Here is a 20524-nt window from a genome sequence, read left to right as displayed (position 1 = left end):
AAGATTCTTGATTATATGGATTTTCTTCTTTTTTTTCTCATATCAAAGGTATTCCATACAACAGATGCCAAAAATTGAATGTCGAGCATCAGTGTCTCTGAAATGTGCAAGACAAAAAAGGCAACAAGAAGATAAGAAGGCACTTTTGAAAAGTTAACTTCAAAATGTAAAAGAAGTGACTACAAAAACCAAGAAATATGCAGAAGACTTTAGATGGAGGTACAGAGAAGGGCCTGGATTGCAAGGTCATAGGAGCAAACTGTTCTTTTAAAAGGAAGCAAATTACTGTGTTGAGATTAAAAAAGTTAAAAAAAAAAAAAAAAAATGCCCAGGCCGTAGCAAAGATGGGTCTCTGACAAAAACCACTGAAGTTACAGCGATGCTGGGTAAAAAAGATGAGCAGAGAAAAATGCATTACTGTTAGCCTATCAAAAGACAGCAGACCAAGACTGTGGCAGAAGGGTGCAAACTGACGTAGCAGAGGCAACATACCATCTTCATCGGTTCGAATCAACACGGACAAGCTCTCAGGGCCAGGGCCGACATCTGTGTGGGCTGTCACAGTGATCCGGTACTCAGTCCATTTTTCCAGCTGTTCCAAAAGGTATTTGGTAGTGTCCGAAGGAATTCCCAAAATCTCATGAGGTTTGTCATCTTCTCCATCCACTGCGGTGTACTTGATGGAGTATTCAGTAATAATGCCATTCTGTTTTTCCACTGGTGGAGGTTGCCAACTTACCAAAATACTAGTGGAACTTGGGCTGGTGCAACTAATGTCTTGAGGAGGAGCTGACGGCTCTTATTTTGGTAGTGAGTTAAAGGAGGGTTTGAGTGAAAGGACAGGAGTGGTTGGAAAAAAAAAATGATAAAACAAAAGAAAAGGCAAAAATAAATAAATGAACAATAGGGCAACAAAACAAAAATAAGGCTTTGAAACTTAAAGTAAATTTTTAAAGATAAATTTATGTACCTTGGCTTAGTAATATGAATAAACCAAAAAATGAATAAATGACCAAAAATAATTGTTAAATAATGGGTGGGGGGAATATGTGAAAATGAAACCTTAAGATAACAGAGCCTCAAATAAAATTACCTACCTGCAATTTAAATTCTTCTTCTAAAACAATCCCTCAGTATTCCCCAGCCCTATTACACAGACTATCGAACTTCAAAAAAGCTGCAAACAGTACAAGATTTATTACATGAGAGTCTGATGATGTTTAAGAGATGCCATTTCAAGCTTTCACTACTGCATTCTAAAATGAGGGCAATTCCTACATAGTATTCATTTGTGAAAAGGTTCTTAAGTGTGAAAAGTGGCAATAACTGTTGGATGCCCTTCCACCAATTCCAATTTTTTAAAAAGGGAGATAAATAAAAGCCCAACAAACATAAAAGGGTTCCCTCTGACTATCTGAAAAACGGAGTCTTCTGACCAGTTTTAACGACAAGTGTTAACCTAACATTGATCATAGCCCATATACAGTGAGCATGCAGAACGATAAAGGATGAAAATGAATAGTCCAGGATTTACCTACCCGAGGGTAATGTCAGGCTGGTTGATTCTGACTGTAACTTGTACTTACCCTATGTCAGCTTCCAGCTTTTTTAAAATTATAACTCTTCTTGAGACACCATTGCTAGTGAAGAATTAGATCCCACCAGCAAATTTTGGTAAAATCAATAAAAATCATCTATCCCTTACAAAATGTCAATAACATAGCCATTAAAAAGAACTGTTTAAAAAAAATCCTGAGAACCATCTGGAAAAGATACGACTTATCTTTCATTTTGTACATAGCTCTTTTCATTTTGTACATAATTATTCATATAAAGTAGGATTTACCTAAGAGTTAAAAGATAAACTTTCTTCCTGCCCATTCTAAAATAAACTAGTCACCTTCTGAGCAATTATTTTCCATCAAATAAATCAAACATATCATTATTTGAAAAAAAATTAAAAGCAATAAAGAGCAATGTGACTGTTATCATAAATTATTTTTAAAGTTAATAATATATATTCTTAAAGAAGAACAAAGAATTGGGATGATATATGAATATATGTTTGCATATATATATATTTTTGATATAAGGCAATATATATGGTTGAATGAGTAAATCATTTCTAATTTTTTGTATTTGAACATGTAGTTTGGGTATTTCTTTACACTTTGTGAACCTTAACATTATGTAGTGTCAGGTGTATCTGATTATTTAGATGATCATCAGTCTTTCTTAATTTACATGTCTTGTGTTCTTCATTACAGGCAATCAAAATGAAAAGATCCTTGTACAGACAAAAAGGAAATCTTCATAAAACAGCCTTACAAATTTGGTATAAGGTTTGCAAAATCACAAGAACATCATTTTTATTGATTCTGACTAAAGGTTCTTATCTTTCAAATTATGAAACTATTTTATATGCATTATCATTCATAATAAATTGAGTTGCTCATGTAACAGCAAAGACTCATTTGTAATTCTTTTTAAAAAACTGATTTGGTTTTCACTACATTCCTACCTTCAGACCTCCTATTCTGTGAAAGTATATGTTACACCACTTGAAACCTTAATAAAATAAAGAGTGGATAAGCTTTTGATGTGTCTATAAAAAGTCCATTCTGTCTCTTTGTATGTAAGTATGTATGTATGAATATATATGTGTGTGTATGCAAAACAGTCAAGTTTGTGAACCATGCAAAATATAATATTAAAGCATGTCACATTTCTTTTAATTAAGTGTCTGATTTTAAGAATTATCTTCTGCAATATTACTTATTAGCCTGCCTGGAATTCAAAGGAGACATACAATACTGCATTGATTTACATGCTTCAGTTTTAAAAGAAAAGAAATTTTATGGGAATAAGCTATAATCAGTAAGGGATTAAGCAACAGAATCCTAATGTTTTTCATATGAATAATCATGTGTTGAGGAAAAATATGAATTTTATCATCAAAAACCCTGAAAGATTTCAAGTATCTATAGAAAATGAAACGATGGAAGACTTGCTTATATGAAAGGAAATTCATCTTCTAAAAAAACGTAAATTTCATGTTTGCTGATAGGTCTAAAAATCAGGTCAATAGAGCATTCTCTTTATAAAATTCAACATATTCATTTTATACATATCTATGTCACTAGATAAAATGACATATAAAAATTTAAAAAATCACATATAAAATGTAAAATATTTTAAAAATCTAAGGAAATAAGTCCATAAAACTGTTCAATTCAAGGTAAATGGTTAATAGACTAATTATAGAAACTTATTAATAAAGAGCAAACAATAGTATTATAAGCCACCAAACTTTCCATCAAAAACAACCTGCCATATAATACTTTATGCAAAACAATCTCCCCTAGACACAATGAACTCCATTGTGATAAACACAGCTATGCTTTAGAGTAACAGTCCCAAAAAGAATTTGAACCTGAGGAAACAAAATACAATTTAGGATTGCAAATATACTTGTGATTATTCCATTGTTCCTAAATTTGTACAAATACAGATTTTCTGTGAATGTTCCAAATTTCCACATGAACTACTTGCAAAGTTAACAGCAAACTAAGAAAAAATACATGACTTGAAGACTTGGTCATCAGCAAAGTTAAAACCTGTGTGCTTAAAAAAGATAAAAGTTTGGTCTTTTCCTGTCTCTTTAGTTTGCTAAGCCCTCCTCTGATTATTTTGCAGAGTCCTCAATCTGAATTTTGCTTTACAGCTTTATAATTCATTAAATGGAGACTGATCCAACTCCTTTACCCATTTTTCTCAAGTAGGTTTCCTACCTTCTCTGAATGTCTTTCACTTTTGGAAGTGGGAGAATGGGATCTGTCATTTGGACCCAGTCTGAAAACTAAGGTCATGGTGCTCTAATCCCCCAAACTGGACACTTGCTCATATAGAGACTACCAACTATTAAATATTAATTAGCAGGTTTGTTGTTGGTGGGGATAAAAGCTGGCAATGCCTCCTAGTGAAGAAAAGGGCAGAAAGTAAGTAAAGAAAGACACCTACTTGACTGCATGGTTCTGGCTGATATTTCAGCTGTGGAAGCACCCAGGCCTTGGGGAGAGCGTGCAGCCAGACGGAAGTAGTACAAGCTGTTTGGTCTCAGCCCTTGCAGCCTATAAGATGTCCCTGGCTCAATGGTAATCCGTTGCTGTGGATAAGTAACAAGGGACCTTGGTCATCTTCATTAAGATTTGTGCATATATTTTTATCACACTGCCCAGAACATCAGATTTCTGTCATCAGGGTTATAATGTCATCAAAATATCACAAACAGAATCAACAGTGAGTATCAACTAGGGGAATTACATAATGAAGATACCAGTTTAAAAGGGCAAGTTTCTACAACAAATAAGACAACTGGAAAAAAGGAAGTCGGGAATCTATCTAACGATGACACAGTTTTCCAAATGCATCAGATAAGAGGGAGTGAGAGGCCCACCACCCATGAATGCATTCAACCTTTAAGTCATGTGTGTTGTGGTGACACTGCCCACAATGGAAACTGACCCCCGCCCCTGACAATGGCTTATGCCTAACATTCCATTTGAAGAGATGTCTAGCTCATCTCCCATGACCGTCTGCAACGTAAATAGGGGCAAAGAAAATATGGCCGGAAGTAACAATGGAAACTGGCATACAGTTCACATGAGGCTGTTATGAAAGAGATCTGAAATTGCCAAGGCCCGAGGGAATAAAAATCAGATGTCAATTACTGAAGAAAGCTAGATAATGTATACGAAACTATACTGTTACCCCAGGTTGAGTTCAAATTAATTTTAACACTTCCTTTCTTTGTGAATATACAACCTACAGCTAGAAAAAAGAAATCACAAACTCTTCTATAACTTTTAACGTCATAAAGGGCTTTTGAAATAAGGTTTTTTTTAATTGAATGTTGTAACTTATTTTCATGATTGAAATCTGCCTTTGCATTTTAGCAAAGATATAGCTATCTATGGGTAGTCAATCTCAGATTGAACATGAGCCTGTAGTAAACCTTAAAATGCATGCTATTATGTAGTCTAGTAATGGCATCAATAATCTTATAAGGCTTTTTATCAAATAGCATTTGCTGTTCACACAAACAGAAATCAGTCAAGGGCGATTCAGATATAAAACTAGAGAATACACCCCTAGGGTGTTCTGGCTTGCAAATACAAAATTTTCAGAAATTTTAGATTTACCAAATAACAAGAAAAAAAGGAATTTCCTAAATAAACAATTGTAAAGCAGAGTAGGTATGCCAATAGTCAAGTATCCATAGCGTTTCCAAAGGACTGCCACTCTCTTAACTGTTTTTATTTTATTTGTTTTTTAGTTGGGTAATGGTAAGTATCTAAAATAATTTAGTGCTAATTTATGTCTTATTACAAACACCAACAGTTGTAACACGAGTACTTTACGTTATATCAGCACTTCAGTTCTAGAACTTTTTGAGTGATTAATTTGTATCAGCTTTGTTAGCTAAATCTAAAAGCATTGCTTTTAGAACCTGGTCTTTGGAGATTCTGCTCACTTCAAAGAGATGTAATAAAATAGAAGTTTACAGTAGCATATTAATGTATTATAGCATTCAAAATGATGAGCCACAAGTTAATTGGTTGGTAATAGTTCATTTAGTATGTGAGTATTTAAGAAAGGTATTCTTTTTTAGAACTTAGGGGCTGTTTTGCTTTGTGAAGATATTTTTAAGGTAAAGAATGCTAAGAGGTATAACAAAATGGCTTGGTGGATTGAGTTTTCACATATAGTTTTACCAACTTTTTTGTCCTAATGTTCCCCTTAATGGGTTTTACGATAACAAAAGAAACATATTTATTACTATCCCTTTCTGAAAATATTAGATGTATCTTAATACTGATTTAAATAATCTATTCAAAGTATACCGAAGGGCCAGTATATCCTAATGGTTAAGAACACAGATTCTGGAAATTGTCTAGATTCAAATTCCAGCTCTACCATTCAGTAGTATGAGGCTTTGGGCAAATTATTTAGTTTTTTCCGTGTCTCCATTTTGTTATAATACGTGAAATAGATTAATAATAGAGGCTGACTCAAAGCACTACCATAAGGATTGACTTAATATGTGTGAAACCATTATTATAGTGCCCGTTAATGTATGTGTTAGTTATTTTGATTTTTATTTCTCTTTTCAGTAACTATTAACAATTTCTAGCCTTCCACAGTCTGTTATTTTATTTGTGTAACATACTCAAACTATATATATATATATATATATATATATATATATATATATATATATATATATATATATGTATTTTCACATTCATATCAAACAATCATTGGCATACAAACAAACATTTGCTATGGGGCATCTTTCTCTGAAACCAGTTTAGACAAATTCATCTACCCAAAGCCTTGGAGCTCACTTAGTCATGTGTTAACAGTGACTTGAGCATTTTAATGCAGAAGACAAAGAAAGGAAATCCCCAAATCTCAAGGAGTATATTCTTTTACAAGCAGATACTTCCATAAGTAACTTAGAAACCTGAATTAAAAAAAGAAATTTCCATTACGGACAATAGCTGTTTTTTGTTTCTTTTGTCCTAAGCCCAGCAAGTCTCCAAATACTCTTTCTGTGTTTTTGGTCAAGCTTCCCTTTTGATGAATAAATCTTTTTCACCAAGGTCCTCTGTAGATATCTGACCTTTTAACAGAACTTGGGCAAGTACACAAAATGCGAGCAGTGCTTGGGTGTAGAGAATGACGACAAGGCGAAAAGCACAGTCCTACCTCCTTTCCATGCTCCCCATCTTTGTAGACCAGTTCATAGTTGGCGATGGTGTCTGAACGTGGAGGCGTCCAAGAGAGCAAAATACTTGTTTCGGATTCAGGTTCTGCCTTGAAGTTTAGTGGCTGCCCTGGCACTAAAATCAGGGAGGCAAAGGAGTGAGCTCACCATCACCAGAAATATTCAGAAGTTCTTTCATTAACTGTTTAAACTTTTCACTCAGTGTCTGCACATATTAGCTTAGGGAGAGCTAGGTTCCTTACATTGTCCAAGTTAGCCTGTCAATATAAAGCCCATTTTTCCTCCTTTAAGGGACAAGAACAATGTTATAAATACTGTGCTTGTCCCTGAGTGGTTTAATATATATGCAAGATGTGGAATTAGCAAATGTAGAATATATCAGTCTCTGAATTCAACTTTAAGAATTATATTTACTTTATAATATCATTGTAAGTAATAAATGTGATTATTTATATAAAGCACTTGGGATAAATATTGCCTAAGTCACACCAATTGTTAAAAACATAAAAGTTATTGTTCTTTTACAACTGAGTGGGAACTTATTCTCTAACGCTACAGTTCACTTTTAAAATTATTTCCAATTAGGTTTATAAAATCCCACCTTTACTCCATTAACAAAACCTACAGGCAAGCAGAATCATTAGTATTTTTTTCTTACCAACCCACGTTTTAAAAAGATGTAAAAAAAAAAAAGAGAATTAAAAAAACTAACAATTCTTTCTAATCTCTAAATGAATTTAACATGAATTAATACACTAGACACAATATAAATTTAATATTGTCCCTAGTGAGATGGAGCTAAATTACTATACAAGTTGAAAAGTGTATAGAATACACTTATTATCACAAATATAGGAATTTAACAGAGGTCATCTATAATTCTCGTATTAGTCATGTAATCCATGCAATAGACAATTTGGAAGAGCTATATATCATATGTAATCAAGAATGGGACATCAATCCAGTTGAAAGCATCTTACCCAAATGTTGAATTAGAATAAATTTTACTAACCCCAACCTCCTAGTTAGCAACTAATCCCACGAGGTCCTCTATCCATTATACACAAGGCTAATGCACTTCAGGGCATCAGTAGCACAGCTACTCTTACTTACATTGTTCTCAGCCAATGTCTACTCTAATTGGTTGGTGCCCATGCCTTAGTGGCCATTAAATATTTTGATCATTACCCCGGATATTGCGGTATGTTTCAAAGTGCCATAGCTGAACATATGTCCATATTCCCACAAGTTCACATGAGAATTCCGTGTATATTTGTAAAAAAACAAGAATAATACTTCACACCAGAGGTGTAAAGAACATCTAAAGTATTTTTGGCAAATGAGCATGAACATTCAAAAACATATACAAATAATATAACTTGTAGCTGATGTATGACATCAATTTCTTAAACAATACCTAAAGCATCATTTTCACCAGAAAGAAGGTCTTTGGAGATATAAAATGCATTACTTTCTTTTCTTTCTATAGTCATCTCTCTGTAGCATGATGAAAAAAAATGCCTTTTGTTTAAAAAAAGATTAAAATCTAAAGGGGTCTACAATGGTTTCTGGAATCAATCCCTAATCATCATTTCATTCCTCTGGTCTGTTAACCTGTGAATCTGTGTATGTGTATGTGTGTGTATGTGTGTGTGTGTGTGTGTGTGTGTGTACATGTGCACACACTCATGTTTGGACTGATGCTTAAGGCCACCAATAATCAGTGCTTCATATTTCTAATTTCATTCATTTTCCTTTCTCTCCTTCCATATCACAGGCCTTGAGATACTCATTAATTTGATGCCTCCAGGAATGTACTTTCTGAACTGAGTATCTTTTTTTTTTTTTTTAAGTACCTGCCCAGTGGGTGACCTAACACAATCATTCAGACTGAGAGGTGAGAGGTAGAGACAAAAGAAGATAAAAGATCAAGAGCAAGAGAAGGTAGAACAGAGGGAAATAAGAAAAACAATCAGGCAAATAGCAAAACAAATAGAAAATGCATTACTTCTAAAAAGAAAATACCAATATCACAGGCAAGAGCCACAATGGAAGCCAAGAATGATCAGATGGGGAAATTATGATTGGATTCTAATATTCAGATCATGAAAGGTCTTCTCAGCCTAAAAATACACACGCCTATGCATATGTATGCAGTCACTTCTTTTTCTCTAGTTTTATTCCCTTTTTCTTTCCCCAACTTCCACACGTCTGGGAAAGAAGAACACCTTGTGATAACTTCTGACTTAAACCAAACCAAATAAAGTGCTGTCAAGAATTAAAAACATGGACAGTGTTGAAGGGCTGCTCTCAGGATAATAATTGCTTGTTACGTATTTCCTCCCTGCTAAGGCTAATAATAAATTGAGTGACAGTGATTGAAAACATTGTGGGAATCCAATTAACTTTTTCTTACTTAAACTTTTTGCTTTTAATTTGTCTCAAACAAATTCCTGGTAGGTCTCAATGTTTCATCCTTGTTTAGTGCCACACACTTCCTTTAATTCTCTAATTCTGTTTAGTTCTATTCAGAGCTCTCTCCTTCTAAATAATGAAACAGCTACATCAAAGTCTCAGACGGTGTACTGTTCATTTTATTTTTGGACAAAGTAAGTAGGAAGTGGCCACACGACTGGATGGTGAGTCTCTTCGAATAATACAAACAGGGTTCTCCTCCTCTGCTTTCAACATCTTCTTCTTTTGAGTGGTCTGGAGGGGAATTTAATAGATTTTAAACTTGTGGTCGAAACACCAATGCCTAGAGGTGCCAGGCAGATGACTTAGATGAGCGCAGAGGCCATGCAGGTCCAGGGTCAACGGGGCAGTGCCTGGGACCCCAGAAGGAGTTAGTGATACTCAGAGCCAGGACACGGCTGCCGTGTGGAATATGGGTCCAGTCTTGCCCAAGCTTCTGATTTTTCAGCAGAAGTTGATAATGAATCTTCTAGGTAAAATCTTTTAATTTTTTACAATCGGAAATAAATTGAATTAGTCGAAATTAACTGAAAAACACTGTATCAGGCAAAATGTGTCTACAGACAAAATCCGGCATAAGGACCAGGGCTTTAAAAGATCTTTTTATTGTATCAGGCTCTATGCCCATACGTGTCTTAAGGGTGACGCTACTCAGACTTTCTTGGGAATTGTGGATTCACCTAAAGACGTCTTCCTCAGGATCGTTTAGTCATTACTGAAACAACCACAATGAAGCTGAGGCTTCAAAGGAAAAGAAAAAAGCTGTGAAATTAATGTATTTATTTATACATTCCCCAAACATAATAGTCTTAATGATCATAATATATGTTCACAAGAAAACACTTTAGTGGACTCCAAACTGTCATATTTATTTTGTCTGTGCCACTTGGAGACACAGGGAATACTTCATCATCTGTCAGTTAGATTTTTATACCAAATACTGTGGCTACAAAGGTTCTATTAACATTTATATTTGTTTTCTCCATATCCCTTCTCCCTCCTTCCCTCCCTCCCTTACTCTCTTCCTCCCACTCCCCCCCTCTATAGATAGATAGATAGATAGATATAGATATTTGTATGTATGTATATTTATTTATTTATTATTATTATTTTTAAAATTTATTTACTTTTGGTTGTGTTGGGTCTTCGTTGCTACGCACGGGCTTTCTCTAGTTGCGGCGAGCGGGGGCTACTCTTCATTGCGGTGCGTGGGCTTCTCATTGCGGTGGCTTCTCTTGTTGCAGAGCGCAGGCTCTAGGCACGCGGGCTCAGTAGTTGTGGCTCGCGGGCTCTAGAGCGCAGGCTCAGTAGTTGTGGCACACGGGCTTAGTTGCTTCACAGCATGTGGGATCTTCCCAGACCAGGGCTCGAACCCGTGTCCCCGGAATTGACAGGCGGATTCTTAACCACTGAGCCACCAGGGAAGTCCTGTATGTATATTTAATGCTCCCACAGTCTTGACACCTCAAACTTACTGACATTCTTTTATTTTCACTTACTTCATGTTTTTCTATATATATTTTATTTTTCTTTTATTTAAGAGCTTTTCTGTGCTGTAGCATTTTCCTCATCAATTAACCAAAGATACATTTTATGGAAAAATCTGAGATTCTGGAAAACACACGGGAGAATAAAAAGAACCCATCCAGAAACCTTAGTGCAATCATCTACATTAAAAAAAGATGTGTTAATGTTGACCATAAACCAATAGAATTTAGATGTGGAAAGAGGAAAGAAAAGTAGGAACACAAATTTTTCTTTAAAATTATATTTAAGAAATCCTTATATTTGGTAAAGTGTTGTTACATCCTTCTTCTTGATTGCTTATTTAATGTCCACAAGGAAATACACATATGAGCTATCAATTCCCTAAAATAAGATTATAACTCCATTGAGAAATGGAAAATATTTGAGTAGTAATACTATTATACTCCATATAACTGAAGGCAACTCACAGAGAATGGAGAATGAATAAGAAACGAGAAGAAAATCTGCATGTCATCTGAACTCTGATAATATTGGAAGAGATCAATATCTGACTAAATTTTAGGGAATATCTCTGAAGAGAAAGGGGTTAGCACATATAAAATGGCTAAAAAACAATTTCACCTCACCGTAATATAAATATGAAACATTACCAAAAAGACTAAAAAACACATTATTTCTAAAATATCTAGTGCTCTAATAAGGTACATATTTTAAAATGTGAGTATCTAGCACATTGACAAATGATAAAAACAACAATAAAAGCAACAGCCAGAATTATAGTGGTAGTAAAACAAAACAAAACAAAATTCAAACAAGGAGTCTGATTTGTAAGTGCCGCAGATATATCATTGACAAAATACGTACTTAATACACAAGCACCTGCACAAATCTTACTCTCAACTGTCATTAAACATCAATAAGAAAAAGTTAAAATTTTATTACAGTTGTATTTACAACCAGCACTCCTTTACTCATTGCTAAAACTATTTAGAGAAAGAATTCAAATGGGGCTCATAATTTTTGCTATTGGAAATCAGTCTTTTCTAGTTTGCTTATATAGGCCTGTTGATATATAGTAATGAAATGGTTTATAAAGTACTGGAAACCTAAAGCACAATGTCTCTAAAATGTCATAGTTTTATAACAATTTTGCTTCTTCAAAATGTTTAAAGTTGATGCTACTCATTAATACTTATTTATTAAATGTGTATAATTATTTTCCTTCCAAAGACCTATACTACTAAGGTGTGTACATATAAATCAGTACTTTCCCCAAGAATCTATTAAATGCATAGAAGAATTAGAGGTAAGATATGTTTTCTAAAGAAAGTTCAGAAAAAGACACACATTAGGATTTAACAGCTTTAGAATGCCTCCAATTAGCAGGAACAACAAGCAACATTTATTTTAGTGCATTAGGTTTAAGATGTTAATTTATTACATTTCCTTATCAGAGTTTTATTTGTACTTCTTTTGTAAAATATAGTTACCCTATGTTCTTATTATAATTACGTACAAGAGAAAACTATATAAGACATCCTTCCCGAATGTGTTTTTTCGTAGCAGAGACTTTTTTCTAGCACAACATAAATACTTCCCTTGTCAATGGCCATATCGTCCACGTATTTTCAAGGTGAGTTAGTTGCAAGTCACTATAATGCCAGAAGTTAAAGCTATGGAAAACTTGGAAGATTAACCAATATTTCTAGAAAATAATCATTTTAACCAAAATCTTTTCATATTTAAAACCATGTAAAGATTACTTAATATTTTCATCTGTACTAATATTCATAATTAAGGGGATATATTACTGACTATAACATAGATCATATTTTGACTTTCTATATTACCAGAAATATACAAACTTACATCCATCCTCCATTTATATCAATACATGTGACAATAACCTTAGATAAGATCAAAAGTAATAATGTCCCTCTTAAACTCACTTTATTTCTAAATACTGTTTCTGCAGAGTCTGATTTTAAACAAAAATAGGAATATTACTGTCAGGGAATTAAAGATAATAAAATGAAACGTATACCTTTTAGGTAAAGTAGACAAAAATGTGTATCTCTGTGTATATGAAATTAAAATATTTGAGAAGTTCATGCATGTTATTGATCAGTAAATTTTTGTAGGTTTGGAAAAGATAAAATTGTAGTGAGAAGAATCATAAACTTAAATTTTATATAACGTAACTAAAAGAATATTTCATAATGGTTTTATGTCTTTGCCTAGCAGTGATCCTATGAATTAGCTGGTCAGGAGCAGCTCAGGATTAATTATATCAGAACTAACATCATTGTATTTGGCAGGTGTCCACTAACATCAAATGGCCTTTGTTAATTAAGCCTAGAGAACAGATCAAATCATTGTGCCATTTTGGAAGGTTTTCTTAGCCTATTGATCTCGGCAGGCACAAGTCATTATGTCATTATATATCTTCTCAATCAATGGGTATTAAAATTACAATTATTAAGGAAGGTTCTTGGAAATATCTTAATGTAAAAAAAGTTAAACAGAGATTGAGAACAGCTATTTTAATGCATCTGTGATCCATTCATCTAGATTTATTTTTTAGGTCCGGAGTCCCTGGATCACATTAACTCAATTGCTCCTGTCACAATGTTCCCTTCACTGAGTTATGATTTATGTTACATTATGTCCCCTGGTAATACAGAAAAACACAATATGATCTATTTAAACATCAGTTCTGTATCTTTCATTAAACTGTGACTGAAAGCATTACTGTCATTTCGTGTTCTGAATATAAGGATTCTCATGATTCTCAAGGATTCTTATGTTTCGGTTGAATTTAGTTTCAGTAACTATTTGGTTTCTTAGATAGCTAAATCCTTCTGTCATAAGAAAATAATATTATGAAACGCTATAGATTTGTATGCTTAAATTTGTAGTTAGAAAATTAAGAGCCAAACTTAGTGACTGAGTATCATAACTTTCTATAAAAAAGGTATTCCTTCTACTTCTTTTAGATTAACTTTTTTTCCTTTTTTTAAAATATCTAAATGGTTTAATGTACTTCTGCACTGGGATAACCTAATAGCCACCTCAAGTATTTCAGATGTAAATCATATATAATTCTTTTTTAAAAAAAAATAAATTTATTTATTTATTTTTGGCTGCGTTGGGTCTTCTTTGCTGCACGAGGGCTTTCTCTAGTTGCAGCGAGCAGGGGCTACTCTTCGTTGCAGTGAGCGGGCTTCTCATTGCGGTGGCTTCTCTTGTTGCAGAGCATGGGCTCTAGGCATGCAGGCTTCAGTAGTTGTGGCTCACAGGCTCTAGAGCACAGGCTCAGGAGTTGTGGTGCACGGGCTTAGTTGCTCTGCAGCATGTGGGATCTTCCCGGACCAGGGCTCGAACCTGCGTCCCCTGCATTGGCAGGCGGATTCTTAACCACTGCACCACCAGGGAAGTCCCATATATAATTCTTGAATAGAGATATGAATACATGACACCCTGTGTTTCCTGCCTCTACTCATTTATTGAGCACCTAGTGGGCACTAAAACCTAGTAGGCACCAAAAATAAGACATTAGCAAATTATTAATTTAAAAGATAATGGTGCTTAAAAGTATCTAGAGTGTCCACTTAATGACCCAAAGGAAGTTCCTGAATGGAACCTATGACCCAAAGGAAGTTGCTGAATCTTTTTACCTTCATTGATCCTCAATTTACTCATTGGCAAATGAGATAATTCCACATCTACCTAATTGAGCAGTAAGAATTAATACACCTATTAGCAGAGTTTCCAGCATATGGCAGTTATTATTATGATGATGATTATATATTACTGAAGTTATAAAATATTTCTATACATTATCTAATCGATAGCCTTGTTACGGGTTGAAGTGTGTCCCACAAAAATTCATATGTTGAATTCCCAACACCAAGAATCTGAGAAAATGACCTTATTTGGAAATAGGATTGTTGCTGATGTAATTAGTCAAGATGATATCATTAGGTTAGACCCTAATCCATTATGACTGGTATCTTATAAAAAAGGGAAATTTGGACACAAGAGACAAGCGCTTAGGGAGAATGCCATGGGACCATGAAGGCAGAGATCAGGGTGATGCTTCCACAAGCCAAGGAACAGCCAAGACTACCAGCAAACCACCAAAAGCTAGGCGGGAGGCCCAGCATCTCCCTCACAGCTCTCAGAAGGAACCAATCCTGCTGACACTTTGTTCTTGAACTTCTAATCACTAGAACTGCAAGATGATAAACTCCTCCAGTAAGTGGTATTTTGTATGGCAGCCTTAGAAAAAAAACCACTACCACTAAACTCTATAAGGTGGTTATTATTTTAGATGAGAAAACGGAAGTTCAGAGAGATGAAGTAACTTGTCCAAGGATATGGAGCTAAAAATGGTAGTTTGGGATTCAAACCCTGGTTATGTTACTCCAAGATCAGGGATTTTTAAAATATCAAAGCTGAAACATCCAAAAACCTAAAAGTGGAGTATAGGTATATACTCTTCCTATAGACTTTCTTATATCCTTTAATGGTTATGGAGCTGCTAAAATAGTATAATAAAAAAATAATCTCTTAACAGTTGACTACTTTCAGTCAAGAAAAAGAACAAGATTCACTGATTTCTACATTTTCCAATGAGAAACTTATGGAAAAATTAATCTACAATATTTTTATGCATATTAATATAACAAATAAACACAGAAGAAATGAAAAAGCCAAATAGGGAAGGTATATGGATGATTTTCAGTATAATTATGATAAAACACTCTGTAGTCACTTTTTTGATATTAGAAAAAGGGATAAATCCATGAATAAACCAATAAGAACCAAATAACAGTATGAAAATAAAATAAAGCCAGGCAAGCTGTAAACATGCTCTGAGGTTCCTAGTAGCCAAGGCAAATAGGTAAACGTCCTCAGCCTCAAGATTCACGAAGCCCACAACATAAAAACAAGTCAGTGGTTAAACATAAGTGTATCTAGCTCTGACACCTGAGAATATTCATTAACTCATTCCCAGAATTACCTATGAGTTATGACTACAGATTATAATACCATCTCCAATAACATGGTTCTTATGTGGATTCTCAGAACAAACGAATGGCATGCCACCAAAACACTCACAGATTAATGCAAGTGTAAGAGGTACCAAGACAATAAGGAGTCAAATGAATAGCTCTCAGATATTCAAGAATAAACTTAAGAAGACAGCTGCTATGGTTTATTCCCATCCCACGACAAAACTGATCACTTTGAATCCAAGACCTGAGAAGTTTGATATCCTCTTATGAAAATAAAACTACGGGAAAGGCCAAGTTTTTCTTCATAAAATAGTTTGGCATCTGCTCTAATACCCAGGAAAATGGGTGAATAAGGCCCCAAAGTTTGATCTTAGATCTTGGTAACTGTCTTTCTTTATCCCTGAGGCCATACAAAGAAAAAAAGAAGAGAACATTAAGGGAATATTCATTTTTAAGCAAGTTGCTTCCTGGCAAATATAAGCCATTTAAATATCCAAGGTCCCCTGACAAATGGTTTTATTTTTAACTTTATCTTGAACCATCCGCTCCTTCACGAATTAAATAAATTTTGGGACTATTCTATCGGGGTTGCTAATACAAAGAAGCACAGTTCTATTCTCAAAATGCTGCATGGGGGATGCATTTATCCAACTCCTGCAGAAAGTCTTCAAGTCATTTGGGTACAAATTAAAAAGAAAGGATGCTACATATAGGGGTACGAGCGTAAGAGGTACAAACTATTAGGTATAAAATAAGCTACAAGGGTATATTGTACAACATGGGGAATATAGCCAATATTTTATAATAACTATAAATGGAGCACCTTTAAAAATTGTGAATCACTATATTATACACTTAAAACCCATGTAATATTATACAGCAACCATACTTCAACTAAAAAAAAAAAGAAAGGATGCTAAATACATCCCCCTTTTAAAAGGACTGTATTATTTATAGTCTTTCAGCGTCCATGCCTGTTCCTTTCCATATGCCTAACTCCTTACTTAGAAACTCTAAATCTCAAAAATTAAAACGTATTCTTTGTTTCTGTCCTTGCCATTTCTTAGTACCAGCTCCCTTCTACCCTATTCCCCATCCAGAACCAGACTTACCTCCTGTCTGAGTGATGACTTGTATGTCACTTGAAAGAGGACCATCTCCAATTGAGGTAAAAGCCAGGACTTTGACAGAATACGTTTTCTGGGGCACTAAGTTGCCAATAGTAGTGATTTGGCTGTCAGCTACATTGTGTTTCATCCAGTTGTTAACATGCTGAGTGGGATCCATTGTATAATAAACTCGGTATCCTTGAATCTGTCCATTTGGCTCTTCAGGTTCCTTCCACTGTACCAAAATGGTGGTTGAACTCAACATCCGCGCCTGGACATCCCTGGGGGCACTGGACGGCGCTTGCTCTGAGGTCTGTGTTAGCACGGGCTCACTGGGAGGCCCCCGCCCAATGTTATTGACAGCAACAACCCTGAATTCGTAATCTGAGTAGGGACTTAGTCCAGCGACACTGTAGCGTGTGGTCGCCACCCCATCAATTTCTTTGTAAGGTTCTTCAGAATTTTTAGGTTTATGCTGAATGATGTAGTAAGAGACAGGCTCAGGGTTCCCAGAGTCCCATGTCAGTGTGATGCTTGTAGCTGTGCTCTCAGTCACGACAGGAGTTCCTGGAGGTTTGGGTAAGGCTTACAGGGAGGAAAAAAAAAAACAGTGAATACCCATCACTTTTACGAAATCACAAGAATCCATAAACTCTGCTATTAGAATGACAGAATTATGTACCTAGTAGAGATTTAATTAGATGAAATCACAGCAAAGGACGGTTTTCTGAGTGGTCAGGAAGTACAGTAAGACATGCTTAGGTGACAAATCTCAGTTTACTAGAAGTGTATTATAGCATTGTATTTCTGGGCTTGTATCCAAATTCACCACTTATTAGCTATGAGATCCTGGATGTGTTGCTTAAGTTCTCTTTGCTTTAGTTTTCTCATGTGAAAAATAGGCAAAATTGTATTATTGGAATTGTACTGTACAGTTGGGTAACTGTATTTCATGAGCTTATGGTGAAGATTAATGAGCTAATCCAGTAATGCTCTTAATATGTATCTGGCACCCTCAGAAAACAGTAGTTCCAATGATTACAATTATTATAACCACAAGCTTGGCCCATGAGACCCTTGCTTCAAAAAAATGATATAACTAAATGCCAATAAACATTGAAAAGAACAAAATTTTAGATATAAAATGAAATGGTATTAAATTGTTGTAAAAGAAGAGTAGCCATTTTGCTTTCAAGATGTAAGACATAAGCAACATTACTATATATTTTCTAATAAATAATCTGACCAATAATTTTAAGGTAATAAAGAATAGTAATTTCAAATCAAACAATTTCAAATTCACGCTTTTTACTTAATATTCAAAATATGCTGAAGGAGCTAAAGTCTATTCACAAATCACTTTTTAAAGTATTTTATTTTATTGTCATAATATGTATTCCATATCCAACATCAGTAATATCAGATTACAGCTATGTGACAAACATTTGCAATTAAATCTATATTTTAGAAATCTCGTTCATTCTTTTTAGCAGAAAAGCACAAGTCAAAATGCTACTAATGAAGCCTACAAACCATCTACACAGGTGGCCTCACCCGGACAGTGATTCTGAAAGGTAGTGATGTTAGGGAAGAAAGGAGAGTTTCACAAGCTGAATTTTTAGAGAAAACTCAGAAGGTAACACTCATATAATCAGCTCCTTAGTACTCCTCTTTTCCTTGTCAACTTAAAGGCAAAAAATACAACACTCCGTACAATGGTAACTTTTCAAGATTAGCAAACTTGTACTTAATTAGTGCTATATCCCCAATACCTAGAACACTGTCTAGTCCTGAGTAGGTATTTAATAAGCACTGTGAAACAACTACCTGAATAAAGGAGTCCTTTCTCTCTTTAAGGTGCTTTTTGTTTTGATTCACTTCTTGCCTTCAAGATTCACCCTTATGTTTTATTTATTTATGTTTGTGGTGGTGGGGGTAGGGAAGCAGCAAGAGTCAGGAAAACAAAGAAACTGAACAAAACATTGGTTTAGTGTGACTCCTGCTTTTGAATTCTTGAGGGTCTTTAGTAAACCTTCCAGTATTTAAAGCTGAAATGGTTAGTATGGGAAAGACAATTCAATATTTGCAGATTACTCTAAGAACCATGGAATGATAATATTTGGCCAAGGGATTTTGCTGAAAATAATAATAGAAAGACATTTATTTCAGTATTCTGGCCTGGCATTTTTCAAGGAAGTGTATGATCTGAATTTTCCCTAGATGTCTTTCTGTATCCTTCAGGCAAGTAGAAATATTGCTAATTAAAGATGTGTTTACTGATATTTAACAGATACTCTTAGTTTCGCTAAGTCACACTGATTATGCAGTACAGGTTTTGTATCTGTCATGTATGGAGAACACTAGGCCTAATACCATAATAATATGCAATAAAACATTACTATTTTAAATGACTAAATGTTGAAAATGCTGTGTACCTTGTCTTATGTCACATTATTGATTTTATATGGTATACATTAGGTATATGCACTTGGTCGAAAATATGACACCGATTACAACGTGTGCTGCATTTTTTTAGGATCACACCTCCTAGAAGGGGAAGACAACTTGTGTTCACTCTGCAATAGCTCCAGACATTTGCAGGAACCTAAAGTCACCCTCAGACTGACTCATTTTGTGAAAGTTTTCTAAAATTCTATCAACACTGTATAAAAACAACTGGTACCCTCACACACTTATTTTTTACCCCCTTTGATTCAAAAGTAACCATGGAATATAGTACTTCGGTTATAGTCAGCACACTTGTTTCAAGAAAAGAATATTTGTTGAGCACTTCGCTTACACGAGGTGAGAGCTAAAACAGAATATAATCACACTTGCATTTTGATTTTTAATGGTAGGGCCTATCAAAAATTTAAAGCATCTATTATTAGACCATGTTGATTTCAACTCTCTCTCTTTTTTTTTCCCCTTTGTCTTCTGGAATTTTGAGCATTTATTAACACTTATTTGGATTTTTTTTTGTCATGTGCCTCTTCTCAAGGTTCTGGATAAATATAAAACCTGTACACATCATTCTGACCATAACGGCTGACTATGTCGAGCATGCCTCATCCTGACCTGTTAGTGCCTGAGCCTGGCCTTTGGTTAAATATTTTGATGATTAGCACGACTTAGGCTGTCAATACTTCTAAGAGAGAATCTGCCTACCTAGATATGTGTATCTTACGTGATACCATAGATATGATTGGACTATGATAGCTGAAACAATGACCAATAAATTAATACATTTCAGAATTCCAAGGAGAGACTTTGTAGAGGCATTAGTCAGCTGACTTGAGGGTACCCAGATCCTCCAAGCATGAACCACTGAGCATACCTTTGACAGTGATCTGGGCTATTGCTTCAATGACACCCAGTGTCGACATAGCAACACAGGTATAATTTGCTGACTGTCTTACATCATTCAGTTCTAGGACATTTCTTCCTATTGGCATATCATCTTCAGGTGTCAGATCTTCTGCCCCCAACATCCACTTCACATAAGGCATTGGTGACCCCACAGCGACACAGGTGATATTAACACTTCCACCTGGCATGATTTCGTGATTAGTGGGTGGGATAGAGAATCTTGGTGGGACACGGCGAACTGGAACAAAACACAAGGGAAGATGATAAAATAT

General features: G+C 34.8%; 1 protein-coding gene across 16 annotated transcripts in view; it reads right to left on the bottom strand.

The window, feature by feature from the left end:
• Positions 1 to 20524, bottom strand: part of PTPRD (protein tyrosine phosphatase receptor type D) — a 530039-nt gene that overhangs the window by 170555 nt on the left and 338960 nt on the right. For 9 of the 16 annotated variants that reach the window (XM_057548419.1, XM_057548421.1, XM_057548420.1 and 6 more), the window contains 5 exons: positions 20221 to 20490; positions 16887 to 17468; positions 6772 to 6905; positions 4021 to 4165; positions 493 to 798 (listed from right to left, as the gene is read on the bottom strand). In XM_057548419.1, the coding sequence (XP_057404402.1) occupies positions 493 to 798; positions 4021 to 4165; positions 6772 to 6905; positions 16887 to 17468; positions 20221 to 20490 (1437 nt within the window). The remainder of the gene's footprint in view (positions 1 to 492; positions 799 to 4020; positions 4166 to 6771; positions 6906 to 16886; positions 17469 to 20220; positions 20491 to 20524) is intronic. The other 7 variants (XM_057548427.1, XM_057548429.1, XM_057548431.1 and 4 more) reach the window with 1 other exon arrangement.

This window comes from Balaenoptera acutorostrata, chromosome 6 (genome assembly GCF_949987535.1).
Source record: "Balaenoptera acutorostrata chromosome 6, mBalAcu1.1, whole genome shotgun sequence".
In the NCBI taxonomy this organism is placed as follows: domain Eukaryota; kingdom Metazoa; phylum Chordata; class Mammalia; order Artiodactyla; family Balaenopteridae; genus Balaenoptera; species Balaenoptera acutorostrata.
Note: the sequence above shows the minus strand (reverse complement) of the source record. Positions and strands in the feature narration are given on the sequence as shown.